At 43.9% G+C, this 16,198-nt stretch overlaps 1 protein-coding gene across 1 annotated transcript in view; it reads right to left on the reverse strand.

Moving 5' to 3' along the window:
* MGAT4B (alpha-1,3-mannosyl-glycoprotein 4-beta-N-acetylglucosaminyltransferase B) overlaps nt 1-16,198 on the reverse strand; it is a 1,476,931-nt gene that overhangs the window by 958,076 nt on the left and 502,657 nt on the right. The window contains exon 5 of the mRNA XM_069199505.1: nt 3,340-3,386. Within this exon, the coding sequence (XP_069055606.1) occupies nt 3,340-3,386 (47 nt within the window). The remainder of the gene's footprint in view (nt 1-3,339; nt 3,387-16,198) is intronic.

Genomic DNA, 16,198 nt, shown 5'->3' on the forward strand with positions numbered 1-16,198 from the left:
GTTCCTGCAAAATTTGTTTTTTAAGATGGTCATTGCAATGCACAGTAGGAGAGGACTAAGGAGGTTTGGACGCAGGGACCACTGCCCCCACCCAAGCTGGCTGCTCCAGCCCCCCCCCTTCTTGCCGTCCATTGTCCAAGTCCATACCCCCTCATTACGCCCCTGTGCAGTCGCTGTTCTGCCACTGCCCTTCCCGTCTCCCCTGAACAGTAAGCTTACTGCCCTATCAATCTCCTCCCTACCCTCTGTTGTCCGAGACCATGCACCAGCCCCCTCCTGCCCTGCATGGTCCGATGTGCTGCCTCTGACCCCTACCCCCTGCTCCTCATGGTCCGTTATGCTGCAATTTTTCCGCCTGTCACCTTGCTGCCCTTGCCTCTTTCCCCTCTGCTCTCTGTTGTCCATGCACATAGCCCTATCCCCTCCCTATTGCTTTCCATGGTCCGTTGTGCTGCACTGCCATCACGCTTGCCCTGTATGGTGTATTGTGCTACTGCAACCACTGACGCATGCCCTGTAAGGTCAGTTGGTGCCCCTGCTTATCTCCTGCCGTCTGTTATTTGAGTTCAAGGCCCTACCCTATTCTTCCTGCCCTCCGTGATCCAATGTACCATAGTTGCCAATATTTTGAACTTGATAAGAGGGAGACTTAAAAAAAACTGGGGAATTGATTTTCCCCACTGACCTGCATTGAAAACAGGAGATTTTAAGCAGGAGGCACCTAAAATAAACCCCTTAAAAACACTGGGAGTCTCCTGCCTGAATCGGGTCTTTTGACAAGTATGGCTGTACTGTCCCTGCCTCTTTCTTCTGCCCTCAATGGTTGGTTATATTGGCACAGCCTCTCTGGTCAGGCCTTCATAGTTGGTTTACTGCCCGGCACTCTTTCGCCTGCCCTGCATGGTGTGTTGTACTGCCCAAACTGCCTGCTTAGTGTGGGCAACCTGTTGCCTCTGCACCCTCCTCCCTGTCCTCAATTAACTGAGACCATGCCCCTGACCTCTGCCTCTACACAGTATTCTAATGAACAACTAGATTGCTAACGTTCTATGACTATTACAAAAGTGTAGCACGCCGGACATCATCTTTATGTCGTTAAAACTGTAATATTTAAAGCATTTCCTTTAGAAATTATACGGATGAGAGGGTCGTATTCCCATAGTAAATACGGTTAGCCTCTAAAAACTAAAATGAGGACATATTTTCTCAAATACTGACAAAGCACTTTTAAACTCTTTTCTATCTTTATGTACCAAAATGAATGTGTCCTTCTGTAATATAACTGATGCTAATGTAAAGTACTCCAATAACTTCGGGTCAATCTGCGCTACATAAAAGTGCAAAAATACTAAACAATTACGTGTTTTGCACTCTAAAACCACTGGGCAATACTTGGGCTACATTTGGGTGATGTGTGTGCTACATTTGGGCTCTTTTGTCTCTGGTGCCACTTTGGGAGACTTGTTTGTTATGAAGCTGCCTAATTTCTTTATTTACTGCAGTATCCTCAGTATAAAATGCTTTCAAATTTTCCACATCGATTCCATCAAGATGGCGTTCAGATATGACATTTTTAGCATAAATTCATAACGTTAGCACTCTAGTTACTCATTACAACACTGGAAGCTGCAGCTCACCAGGGAGGTAAATGGGAGTCTGCTGCTGGTGTTGAAAGTCCATGTTTCAGTCCTCATGTCAGAATGTTTTAATGAAATAGGAGAGAAAGATATCTGAGAACTCACTTAGAATATATCCTAACTTTACTTTCTACAACACTAACCATAATTTTTATGACAAAATGAACCCATTCATTTTATTCTTTTCCTAATTAAAAGTTTTAGGTTTTACCAGTTTGATTCAATCAAGATGGCTCCAGGTGTGCCACACATTTGTCATAAGTAAGACTATTAGTGCTGTAGTTGTTCTTTAGAACACTCTGGGATGCTGCAGTAGAACACGAGGAAATCAACTGACAGGCTGCTCCTGTTGGAAGTACATGTTTTAGTGAGAATGCCAGACTTCACTCTCATATGGCTGAGACAGATAGTGTGGATTTACAGAAAATATGCTTTCATTTTAGCTTCTGGAGCACCTTCCATCACCTCTAAGGGACAATCATGAGAAAACAGTTTTCTCTGAAACATGATTCATGAAATCTCAGCAGGGTAAAGTGACCTTAGAACACACCACAATTCCTAAAATTAGCATGCTACCATAAACAAACAAATTATATTGTACCTAAAATGTGTTATTACCCTTTATACGTTCTCATTTGTGTGATCCTCAAAACCTGGCAATCACCACAATGCATTTCAATAAGGTGCTATCATGTATATTGGCCCCAGGTTGGATGCCAGCACTTCCTGGATGAAGTACTGACAGCCAATCAGAGCATAACTATGTGCTTATGCTCTGCCCAGATACAGAAATCTGGATTTCCTTTGATATCTCTTAAACTACTGGATGGATTTACACTAAATAACAAAAACGGTCATCTGCGGAATAAAAGCTACCTTTCTGCCAAATTTGGTGTAATCCTGTACAGAGGTTTGGGGTGCAGGTGTGTCTAAAGAGTCTATGAGAACTAAGATGAGAAACACACTGTTTTGCTCCTCCCCTCCTTCTAATGACCCCCCCCCCCCCCCCAACACACACACCGTTTTCTCAGACCCCGCTTGAAGGGTCACACCAAAACATTGCATTCACAACAAGACCCTTGGACACACTTTTTTGGGAAAATTTTGCAAAGATTCATCGAGCAGTGCCAATGATATAGGCAAGTCAAAACATTATTTTTCAAGGGAACCTAGGTCCGAACTAAATATCAACCGCCAGTAGGTTATATGTGTGCCATTCCAGCCCAAGGACATTGGAGCACTTTAAATGAGCACCAGTTACATTACACAGTCAGGTTCATTCTTTTAAGGTATAGGGAACTTAAGGGTCTGATTTAGATATTGGCAAATGGGTCACTCAATCACAATGGTAACGGATATCCTGTCTGCCAAAATCTAAATCCCATTATTTCCTATGGGATTTAGATTTAGGCAGACGGGATATCCATCACCCATGCGCCAATATCCAATTCAGGCCCCAAGTGATTTGTTTAAAAAAATCACTTGGTGTTGAGCCAACGCAGAGACACAAACCCGGATCCTCAGTTCTGAAGTTGGCATCTCTGACTGTAAGGCCACATCATCCCACTGTATACATTTTGTGTGTGTGCGTACTTACATATGTAAGTACGCACACACACAAAATGTTCCACAAGCACCAACCGCACAACAGATCAGCCACAAAACAAGTTAAAGAAATTCTAAGCAACAAATAAAGGCTCACATGTTTTTGAGGTTTTCGGCCACAAGGCTGGCATACTGTGCATCCGTCTGTGAAAAAAAAAAGACAAAAATTGTAATCACTTTTGGATGATGAGAGTAAAAGTGGGGGAGTCAACAAATTAACAAGGCAAGGTAAGTTAGAGCAAAGCAGATGGTCAGGCAGGGCTCCAGGAGCCGTGCACGAGCCAAGCCCTGAAAATGCTTGGTACATAAACTGAGCATCAAATACCACAAAAGAAAATTAGTTACTTACCTGTAACTGCAGTTCTCCAGTATTGGTATCTTTCATAGATTCACATGCTTGAATCATCCCCGTCGTCGAGGTGGGAGCCTCACGGTAAACTTAAATATATAAAAAGCAGTAAGTCAGTAAAAGTAAAACCAGTAGGCCCTAGTAGGCCTCATAGGGTATTTTACAGTCTATCCACTTTGTTTTGTGAAAAGACCCAAACTTGAGTATCAACCAATCAGGATTCAGCCCCTCCCAAACACTCCCAACAGAGGCTGAATTCCCTCAGATTTTCTAGTAGGAGTGTGAAGTTTAATATCTGTATAATAGGGGAGCCTCTGAGGGGAGGAGGGTGGGTCGCATGTGAATCTATGAAAGATACCAATACTGGAGAACTGCAGTTACAGGTAAGTAACTAATTTTCTTCTCCAGTATTGGATCTTTCATAGATTCACATGCTTGAATCAGAGTAACGAGCAGTAATGTTTTCTTACTTACTGAATTACATTGACTGTAATTCCATCGTAATTCTATACGTGATGTGATTCATATTAGTTCAGTTTTAAATATGCACTTACATATAATTATATTTATATTCATAAACATCCGAATATAAGAGCAATAAAAGGTGTGTGGCAAGAAATCCTGACACAATTTATGCTATTATTATGGAGAATACGACACGTTAACACAGTATAAGAAAATGAACCATTAATGACCATACCTCGAGTGTGGTGGTGGGATGTGTAAGAGGCTCACCTTAACGAAATAGATGCCTCAGCACTGCTTGTCCCACTGCTGTATCAACCTGGTTAGTCTCCTCTAGACAGTAATGTCTTGTAAATGTGTGTTGGCTGGAACATGTCGCTGCTCTACAGATGCTATGTAGTGGTACACCTGCAAAGAGTGCAGCTGAAGTGGCTACCGATCTTGTAGAGTGGGCTCTCACCCTGGTGTGGAGCGGCTTTCCTGCTTTTGAATGGCAGAACTGAATCGCCAGGCCAATCCATCTTGCTAAAGTCTGTTTGGACACCGCGTGTCCCTTTTTTGTTCCGCCGAATGCTACAAATAATTGATCCGACTGGCGGATGGCCTGAGTTTTCTGTAGATAAAACTTTAAACATCTTTTAATATCGAGAGAATGTAATGTTTTTTCCGCCACTGTTTGCGGATTTGGAAAAAAGGTTTTTAAGATGACTGGTTCATTTAAATGAAATGTTGAGGGAACTTTCGGAATGAATTTAGGATTTGTCCGCAGGATGACACCTGAGTTTGTAAACTGGAGGAACGGCTGTTTGATAGTGAACGCCTGAATGTCACTGACTCTTTTTGCCGAAGTAAGAGCTAACAGTAACGCTGTTTTCCATGCGAGGAATTTTAGGTCAGCTTTGTGGATCGGCTCAAAAGGAGCTTTCATGAGCTGCATCAACACAACATTCAATGACCATAGAGGCAGAGGTTTCCTAATTGGCGAAAAGACCCGAAAAAGGCCCTTCATAAATTGTTTGACAATTCTTGTGGAACACAGAGAGTCTGTCTGGTGATCTGCGGTATCTGGAAATTGCTGCCAGATGTACCCGTATGGAAGAATATGCAAGTCCTGATTTTGCCAGGAGCAGGAGATATGGAAGTATCTGTTCCGGAGTAGAAGATAAAGGATGTATATTTTCCGCTGCACACCAAACACAAAACCGTTTCCATTTAAGTCTATAGGTTTTGTTGGTAGTGTCAGCTCTAGCTTTTGCTAAGATGTCTCTACACTCTGGGGAAATTTTGAGATTTAAGTATTCATTGTGTTCAGGAGCCAAGCCGACAAATGAAGAGACGACGGATGTGGGTGTGTGACTTGTCCCTGGTGCATCGTTAAAAGAGTCGGACTCTGTCTGAGTGGTAGATGTGGTCGTTCGGAGAGCATGAGGAGCTCCGTATACCATATTTGTCTGGGCCATCTGGGAGCTATGAGTAGAAGTCGACACCCCTCCGTCTTCATTTTTCTGATGACTCTCGGAATAAGCGGGATCGGAGGAAAAGCGTAGGCATAAACTCCTGACCATCTCATCGAAAACGCATTCCCCCACGAATCTTTTTGGGGAAGCCAACTTGCGTAGAACTGGCATTTCTTGTTCTTGAGAGTGGCAAATAGGTCTAAATTTGGTTTGCCCCATAATAGAAACAGGCCATTGAGAGTTTTCTGGTCTAGCTCCCACTCGTGATAAGGAATTACTGTCCTGCTCAGGGTGTCTGCTAGAACATTGATCTGTCCTGGCACATGCTCCGCTTTTAGTGAAATATTGTGTTTGATGGCCCATGTCCAAATTTGTTGGGCTAGCTGCGAGAGTTGTAGGGATCTTGTGCCTCCTTGCTTGTTTAGATAAAACATGCTGGTCATGTTGTCCGTCCGGATTAAGACGCTTGAACATTGTATCTTTGGCAAGAAAGCTTTTAGAGCTAAGTGTATTGCTTTGAGTTCTAGATAATTGATGTGGAGCTGGCTCTCTTGCTGATTCCAGATTCCGCTGATTTGCAGGTCCTGGCAGTGTGCACCCCATCCTTCGAGAGAGGCATCCGTTGTTACTGTGTAACTTGGTGTTTGAAGAAGAAAAGACAGCCCTTTTGAGAAATTGGTTGGAGTCGCCCACCACCTCATAGTGTTCTTCATTAGAGGCGTTATGCGAATCTTGTCTTCGAAGGAGCCGTGGACCTGTGTCCATTGTATGTCCAATTGTTCTTGCAGGGGTCGCATATGGAGCCTGCAATCTGGGACTAGCGGAATGCACGATGATATCATTCCGAGCAATGATTTGTAGATGCGGACTGAAACGAACTTTTTTCTGGATAGGTTGTCTGCCAAAGAGGTTAACTTTTGTTTCCTCTCGTGTGATGGGTACGCTTTGCTGCGTACTGTGTCCAAAATTGCTCCCAAGAAACTCAATTCTTGTTTGGGGTATATCTGAGATTTCTGGTAGTTGACTACAAACCCCAGGCTGTGTAACAATTGAAGGCAATAGGAAATATGATTTGTTACTTGGAATTTTGAGGGTGCCATTATAAGCCAGTCGTCCAGGTAAGGGAAGACCTGGATACCTGACTGGCGAAGATGTGCTGCTACTGGAGCTAACATTTTTGTGAAGATTCTGGGGGCTGATTTGAGACCGAATGGTAGAACCCGGAATTGGAGGTGCATACTTCCTACCCTGAACCTTAAAAATTTGCGATGTTTGCGATATATGGGGATATGAAAATAAGCATCCTGGAGGTCTAGGGATGCCATCCAATCTCCCGTGTTTAAGAGACGCAGGACATCCTGCAACGTTACCATCCTGAACGATTGTTTCTTTAGAAACTTGTTTAGTGCTCTCAAGTCCAGGATGGGGCGCCAGTCTCCTGAGGGTTTCTTTAGAAGGAAAAACCGGGAGTAGAATCCTTTGTTCTTTTGAGATAAAGGGACTGGTTCTATTGCTCCTTTTGTTAGCATTATTCTTACTTCCCTGAGAAGTTGGTTCAACCTCGGAGGCGGTGTACCCGATGGAGGGACACTCGGTGGTGTTTGCATGAATTCCAGAGTATGACCTCTGGTCACTACATTTAGTACCGATCTGTCCGATGTTTTAGCCTTCCACTTGGGGAAATAAGAATTGATGCGACCTCCGACCTTCAATATTGATTGGGGAGGTGTTGAGATTATCCGCTGGTCATTGCTTTCTGCCTGTATCTCTTCCTCGGGCAGCTCCTCTTCCTCTAGCCGGATGTTTGTAAGCTGCGGCTGGTGGTAATCGATAATGCTGCTGTTGTTGATGGTGCTGATGTCCTGGTCCTGTGGAGGAAGATGGATATTGTGACCTGTATTGTTGGTATCCACCTCGAAAGGAGTATTTACCTCTACCCCTTGCTCCACGAAAAGGTAGTTTTTTATACTGCAGGGTACCTAGGGATTTTGCTGTATCGGTATCCGTCTTGATAGCCTGCAGCATGTCGTCGACATGTTTGCCAAACAAACTCTCTCCATCGAAGGGCATGTCGAGAACACGAGTCTGGACTTCTGGTCTGAATGAAGTAGCTTTAAGCCACCCTTGTCTGCGCAGGACTGCTGCTCCAGCTAATTGTCGAAAGCCAGTGAGGGAAATATCTATTGAACTGTCTATTATCTCTGCGGAGACCCTTTCTCCCTCCTGCAAGACCTTTTTAGCTTCCACCTTGAGATCTTCTGGCAGTGAATCTACAAAAGCGGACATGTCTGCCCACATCTGGCGATCGTACCTTCCCAGGATGGCGAGGGAATTGGCCGCCTTGACCGTTACTGCAGCAACCGAGGAGAATTTCTTACCGATATTGTCTAGTCTCCTTCCCTCTTTGTCTGGGGGAGACGCAATAGGCGTAGAGGGGTTTTTGGATCGTCGTTGAGCCGCCTGTGATATAACTGAGTCAGGTTTCGGCTGTGAGACTAAACAGGCTGGAGAATCATCTGGGGCCTTGTATTTTTTCTCTAGCCTTGGCATTTGTGAAGGCACTGTTGCCGGGTTTTTCATTGCCTTCAAACCCTCCTGCCATAAGAAATCCACAATCGGTATGGCTCTTACAGATCTCTTTGATGGCTCTTTAAAGTCATACAAAAAACACTCAGTTTCATGGGAAACAATTGCCAGGCCAAAACGTTTCGCCGCTCTCTCTATGATATTATGGAAACCTCCTATGTCTTCTGGAGGAGAATCCACTGGAGCTGCTGGAGGTGGAGATGGTGTGGGAACGAGATAATCGTCCCATTCACTAGCCGCTGAATCTGCTAGCTCGCCCTCTTCCCTTTCGTCGTCCGACGAGAGGTAAGCTTCCGGAGCTTGGCTAGTTACAGGTCTACTAGCCTGTGGCTTTTCGGAAACATTAGTAGTTTGAGCTTGCTGGTAACTTTGAGGTCTAGGTGGCGTGGACTGAGTTGACGGTGGGAACCTTTTATAGTAGTCCTTCAACATATGTTGTAAATATGTCACTAATGTGCTAGGCATAGCTAGTGGCGATGGTTGGTTTGCCTGTGGATAAGATGTTGAAGCATAACTATGCTGGTAATGTTGATCCTCTTCTTCATCAAACTCTTGACATTTGACATTTAGTTGGGACGGGCTACTAGCTGCCCCAAACATTCCTTGATCCTCATCATCATCTTCGTCTAAAAGATGTTGCGGTGGGTATGGCAGCACTTTACTTGGTGATGTATGCATCGGCAAAATGTCAGATGGCTTGTCCCCTATATTAATAAGGGAAAGGGGTAAGAATCTGGTGGAGTCCTCATGATGGTATGAGGAATGATCTGGTGAAATGTCCAAAGGTTTGTAAACTGTTAATGCTGTGGTGATCGTCGGTTCCATCGTCGACGGTTCCCTCGTCGACGGTTCCCTCGTCGACGGTTCCCTCGTCGACGATTCCCTCGTCGACGATTCCCTCGTCGACGGTACTGTCGTCGACGGTACTGTCGTCGACGGGTCTCTCGTCGACGCTTCCGTCCATGACTGCGTCTTTGTCAATGGGTCCTTAGTCGACGGTCCCTTCGTCGACGGGTATTTTACCGACGACGGTCGCTTCGCCGACGTATCTTGCGTAGATGGGAGTGCCCTGGATGATTTGTGAACCCAGGAGGCCTCCGCTGTCGACGCTGTGGTTGCCGACGAAGCTCTTTTGAAGATTTTTGCAGTAATAATCGTCGTCGATGACAACGGCGACAACGTCATAATCATCGGTGAGCATGGTGTTGTGAACGTCGACGATACCGTGGTCGCTGTTACCGTCGACACTGTCGTCGACGGGGCGGTCGTCGACGGTTGTTTTTTCACCGAAAAGAGTTTTTCTGGCTCTTTTTGTGGTGACAGAGACAGGGATGGTTTCTTTGAGGTGCTTTTCCTGTGTAACGGCGTAGTAGGTTCTGAATGAACCTTTTTTGGTCCATGTTTAACTGCCTCTTCAGTTAAGACTTGTTTTGTCTTTTTGTGCATTTTTCTTGATGGTTCATCCGCACCTCTATCTCTCTCACCTGTTCTTTTCTGAGGGCGAGAAGTTTGTGGTGACTCTTCGCTGTCTGATGAAGGATGCTCTAAGGCTTTCTGTTTTTGCAGCCATAAGAGAAGTCTACCCTTCTCGGTCTTTGAGGGTTTTTTGACTAAAGGTGCGACAGATTTTGCAGTCTCTCACCTTATGGTCTGGATGAAGGCAGTAAATACACTTCTTGTGGGGGTCATCAATATGTAGTCTCTTCTTCCCACAGTTGTCACAGTCTCTGAACAGACCCTTCTTTGCCTTTTCAGACATAGTAAAGTTGTAACTAGTTTCCTGAGAGAAAAAACAATCTTCAGTCAGAAAATAGGAAAAAAACTGAGCAGAGCTCAGGGAGACTCCCTTCACACGACGTGCGGTAGAAAATCTGAGGGAATTCAGCCTCTGTTGGGAGTGTTTGGGAGGGGCTGAATCCTGATTGGTTGATACTCAAGTTTGGGTCTTTTCACAAAACAAAGTGGATAGACTGTAAAATACCCTATGAGGCCTACTAGGGCCTACTGGTTTTACTTTTACTGACTTACTGCTTTTTATATATTTAAGTTTACCGTGAGGCTCCCACCTCGACGACGGGGATGATTCAAGCATGTGAATCTATGAAAGATCCAATACTGGAGAAAATATGATAAATTATTTTCCATATTAAAAAGAAATGTGTATTTCTTTAACGTGCAGAAGTGTTTTAACCTAGTACATCACATTATAATACTGCATTAAGCAGCGCGTATTAAAAGTGGCAGTTTTTGCCAAAGATCAATTAGTTTGGTCAAGTGGGGAAACCAGGAACTATTTCACATTGTGCCACTCAGGCACTAGATGGGTACATCTTTTCCTCTCCTGTTTTAAATCAACAGTTCTTTAATGTTTGGAGCATTATGGTAGTGTGTGGTGGGCAGGAGCCACATGAAATCTTGGCTCATTTTGAGCAGGAGGGTCCAAGAGGACTTCAAGCTGAGCCAGAACCAGGCATCTGACTCCAGCCTGGCTCAGGCTTTCAGTGGCTTGCCCACCTTTAAATGAAAGTCAATGGCTCAGTAACGCATCAATAATTCTAATAACACTGACTCATCTAGCACAATATACCTGCAACCTACTGGCTCAGTGCTCTGAGCATGAAGGCATCCAACTGAATTGGGAGCCGAATGAGTCCCTAACAAGCACTGCTACATTCTGTCATGCAGCAGCACAGTTTATTCGAGATAAACCGATGGGGTAGAAATAAGAGCTATTATCATGCCAAAGGTAAATACATTTGGTACATTAGAATAAGGCAGTACACTGCTCCGGGCATTCATTAAGTACCTAACCTTTGCTACATCTGCCCTCCTTCAGTGCCTCCGGCCCACAGTCAAACAGGACCAAAAGCTTTTTTAATTTTTTTTTCATAAATCTGTTTATTAGCATTTTATCACAACATAGCATCGAATTAGGAACCATTGACATGCAAATATATGGCATTGTGTAGTTCTACTGCGCTTGGATATCCACTAGGATTGAAAAGAACAAGAAAAGAAGAAAGTTCGGGTAACATGGCAAGCTGTTGTCAGGGATCTGGTCATCCGTTAAGCCATACAGGGGCTGAGTTCCCACAGGACACTCTTTTCGAGAATGCCCCACTGGTACAAAAAGTGCTTACACATGTGGCCTCAAATAATGAAGGTAAGCAAAGAATTGTTGAATGAATGCATTATAAAACAAAATGGATCGTTATGCCATGTCTCCCCCCACTTACATTGCAGCACGAATATGGTTGGCTGATAGGCAAATGCTGTAAACATTTTACAAACAAAAACAACAACTACTGCTGGTTACTAGACATCCAAACGATAAATTACCATACAAGCGCATCCTGATCGGCCTGAGGTCTACTCCGCATCAATCCGGCATACCGGCAGAGGGGCAGAGTCTATTGCCAAATCCAGCAGACAGTACCCAACTCCAGCACTGCATCAAATCCCACCAGTGAGCACACACATCGCCCCAACGCAGCGCACCACACCCCTAACGAACACTCATCCATGCTAGACCGAGCCCTCCACATCTGGGTCCCTGTTAATATTCCGTAATCGCAACATCAGCTCCTCCCAGCCAGCCGACAACGGAAACTGACTCAGCCCTAACACCTCTTCTTTCCTCAGCACTGCTCCCTCGGCCCCCGCCCACACCTCAAGACAGCATCTCCAAGCCTGCACCGACGGAGGGTCTGGCGATCAGCACCTACGAGTCACTAGCCGTTTTGCCGTAATGAGTCCCAGATCCGTGAATCACACCTCAGCTCTATGCCGCTTACCTCTGGGAAATAATCCTAGTATACACGCTTCCCAGGTGAACGGAACCCGCCGAGCTGTGCACTCCGACAGGCAGTCAACCACCACCCTCCAGTAGGAGCACAAAGGAGGACAGGACCACAACATGTGGGGCAAATCCGCGCCCACACTATGACAGCGGGGACAAGCTGCATCCTGACGAGCAAAATATCTATTCACTCAGGCCGGAGTGAGATAGGCTCTGTGAACAATGTAGAACTGAATTAACCGAAATCTGGAATTGGGGGGTATGTTGAGGTGGCCAGAAAGGGCTAACCTCCAGTGTGCCTCTGTAATTGAGTTGCCTGCATCCTCCTCCCAGGCCATACGCAGCGAGCCACTCTCCAGGACAGTATGCGTCGGCAACGCGTCTGCAAACCAGCTACCAAAATCTATTTATTTATTATAGAGAGATTTATGAAGCACGAACATGTCCCAAGGATATCAGAGCGCTGTACATAACCAGATTTGCCATTGTTTACAGAGTGCATGAGATAATGAGTATGCATATTAGTTGCACAGGTAAAAATGAATACACTGTTCAATGGTAATTGCTGGCCTTCCAGGAGTGTTTGAATCTATTAGTGACTGGATGTCTCTGAAAGAGCTATATCAATTTCACATTGCATGCGTGTTTCCTTGGTGGTTTACAAGAGAACATTTAAGAGATTTAGACACGATCACTCACTAGGTAAAAATATGCTCAGATTGGTTCAGGTTGTTTAGTAATTTGCAATAAACATTGCTTTCACTCTTTTCTTGAAGGCAGATCTGGAGGTTTTTGTTTATATTTCGGTGAGAGGGAGCTTCAGATTCTGAGGACAGTTTTCTGAGCATGAGCGCATCCAGGGTTTTTCCTTTTTAGGTCGCAGAATACAACTTGGGGACATTACTGAAAGCTGACCTAAGAATGTATTCTGCCCATTGCTTGCTATCAGCTTTGTGGTTTGTAACTCATATTTCTTGCTTTCCATCTGCTGGCTTTATTTGTTGCTTTTATTTGTTGAGTTCGTACAGTCCGTTGCCAAAACCTTATTTACAGCATCCTTCCGAGAGCTCCTTTTCTGTCAATAGACCGGTAAATCTTGTTCTTATCTCGTCACATTTGTTGTGCACTCAAAGACCGAGGTCAAATTTCAGGCACTGTTTTCCAAAGGTGCTTTTTTACTTTTCCTTCTCTGACTTCAAAGTGAGAGGATTTATGTGACAATCTTGCTGTATAGTGAGGATAGGAAAGACTTTTTCTAGCACACAACATTCAATTAAGCTAAGTATTTCACTATATATGAGAATTAGGAAAACAAATTAAGTACATTCTTTGTTATTTCTGAAGCATCTTAGAAACAAATACCTACAAATGATCAAAACAAATCATTACACTGGGTCATGCAATTTCAACATATTTGTCTGGCACTGTATAGTTTATTTAGTAAAACTGTACGACTGTACAATTGCAATGATCATTTCAATTGAAAATATGTTTTCTGTAATGGCATTGTGCTACCACACCATGAATACTCCACTCAACGCAACACCACTCCACTCTACACCACTCCATGTCACTACCCTCTACACCCCTTAAAGCTACACCTCTATACTCTACCCTGTACTACTCTACTCAATGCCAATGCACTCTTCACCACTCTACACCACTGCACTCTATGCTGCACCAATCTACTCTGCACAAGTCCTCTCTACGCCAATATATTCTATGCCAATGCACTTTAGTCTGCAACACTCAAATCTATCCACTTGCATTCTACACCAATCCACTGTATGCCACTCTAATCTACTCTGCACCTCTGCATTCTACACCATTATAGCACTTGAGTCTCTAGATCACTCCACTGTACTCTGAAGCAATCTACTCTATGCCACTGCACTCTACTCTGCGCCACTCCACTGCAATCCAAGCCATTCAAATCTTAACTGCACTCCATGCCAATGCACTCTATACCACTGGACTATAATCTGCATCACTGTAATCTCTGCCACTGAACTATTCTCTGCACTATTCTACTCTACGCTATTCCACTGCACTCTGTGCCACTGCACTCTACAACAGTATACACTACTCTATGAAATTCTACTTTCCACCCCTCTATGCCACTGCACTCTATGCAATTTGGCTGTATTCTGCACTCTACACCACTGCAATCTATGCCACCCGACTTTACTCTGCGCCACTGCCCTCTGAATCACTCAACTCTATGTCACTACAATCTGCACCACTCTACGCCAATGCAGTCTATGCCACTTTGCACCACTCTAATCTACGCCACTGCATTTCAAGATGCAGCATTGTACACCACTGCACTCAATGCTACTGGACTCTACTCCACTATTCTCTACAACACTCTACGCCAAAGCAGTCCACTCTACTCTATGCCACTCCAATGCCACTCTACACGATTCCACACTATGCCAGTCCAATACATGACACTCTCTGCCACTCACTTTACTACACAGTACTCCATTCTTCACCACTGCACTCTACGATACTCCATGCCACTCTCCTCTATGCCACTAACTTTAAGCCATGCTGAACTGCAGCCTTGCTGATGTACAACATGGCTAAAACACTTTGGCAAAGCTAATAGTTCTTGCTTAGGTGAGACCTATTGGTTTTGCCAATGCTTGTTGGATCTTGGTGGCTCTAATTGTAAGGATTCAGAGCTGTGTAAGAAACGTTGCCCCTCACACCCCTACCCCGATTTGGGGAATTTCGGATCAGGTATTTTGGAGTGCAGTGTATAAAACTTTGTGAGTGCTGCAAGCCTCTCAAAGTATGCATCTCTAAAGGTTGAGTATCAGATGGTTATGGGCTAGCCATCGTTGTACATTCTTTAGGGCATGGTTCATGTGACACATATCCTTTAGCAATGATAGTCTGATGTAGAGTTCAGTGTCATCTGTGTATACATGGTATTGTAGGCTAACTTGGAGAAGAGCGGTTAGGGGTCCCAAGTATACACTAAAGAAGATTTGGGCTAGGATGGGCCCTTGTAGAAATCCTTGATTGATGAAGTTTGCGTTATAGCCAATGTCTCAATTTGATTAGCAAAGAAAAGTTGTTAAGGAACAAGGTGTAGCATTTTAGAAGTGTCTCCATTCCCCATGAGTGCCTTCAGGGTGCTTCTCTGCACATCCTGGTTAACTGTGTCAAATGCTGATGCTAGGTTGAATAGAATGGAGAAGCATTCTCCTTTGTCCAGCATTCTGTATATACACTCCGAGATGAAGGATGGTTGTTTCCGTACTGCAGCCTACCCTGAAGCCTGAGTGGAAGGGGCCTACTAGCTTTAATTGTTTCATGTGCTCAATAAGTTGCGTCCACATACACTTTAATGCCCTTTGGTAGGGAAGGCAGATTGAAGACTGGGTAAAAGTTCTTAACGTTATTTAGGTTTGTCGCTGAAACACGGGTTTTACAGTATGTCACCAGAGAAGGTGAAATGTCCTATCTTTTTTTGGGTGAATCACTCTTATGGTACTCACTGCTGTGAAAATGTCGGTAAATATAATACTAATTTGGGGAATTAATAAGGTTTTCAATGTCATTCTCTGAAAAAAACTGCTATAGCCATGGAGAATTAGAATAACAGCCAGTAAAACATTCCTTCAACAGAAACCTTTTAAGGGCATTTTTGTGTGTCAATGATCCTGCCACAATTGAGTAAACCTGAAAACGTTGGTTTTCCCTGTATATACCATCCAATCTATTTATGCTTTAGGGAGTCTAATGCTAAAATCCACCTAATGCACTGCTTATAATGAATTCTAATTGTGTGGCAACATCATGCAACAAAGGCTATTTTTAATGCAAAGGCTTACTGCAACATCTATAAGGTCGGAATCCAGGTTTCGTAGGTTGTGGCTAATACTTTTTACAGCGATGAATTCAGATCTCGTGCTAATTTAAATAGGGTTGTTTATTTTACATCATGAGTAAACCATCACTATCAAATGTAGTCACTGACATTTTAGGGAAGATATTCATGTTCCACCACATTTAGGTGGGTCTCCCGCCCTGAGGATTATCTGTATTTTGTGAAAAATTTGAAAACATGCTTGAGGCCGTCACATTAATGGAATTTGCCGCACTCCCTGAGGTGATAATTTTTAGATTTCTTCTATGGACAGTTTTAACTCTCTGTTGTGTACAGCATCAATATCTAACAACAGGTATTTATTTCAACAAAGTGTTTATCATTGGTCAGCTTTCTTGACGTTCTTATTTGTTTGCTTCTTTTTCAGTGTCTTTAATCTTTCCTCTGCAATTTCTCTAT

The sequence above is a fragment of the Pleurodeles waltl genome, chromosome 7 (genome assembly GCF_031143425.1).
Source record: "Pleurodeles waltl isolate 20211129_DDA chromosome 7, aPleWal1.hap1.20221129, whole genome shotgun sequence".
Taxonomy (NCBI): Eukaryota; Metazoa; Chordata; class Amphibia; order Caudata; family Salamandridae; genus Pleurodeles; species Pleurodeles waltl.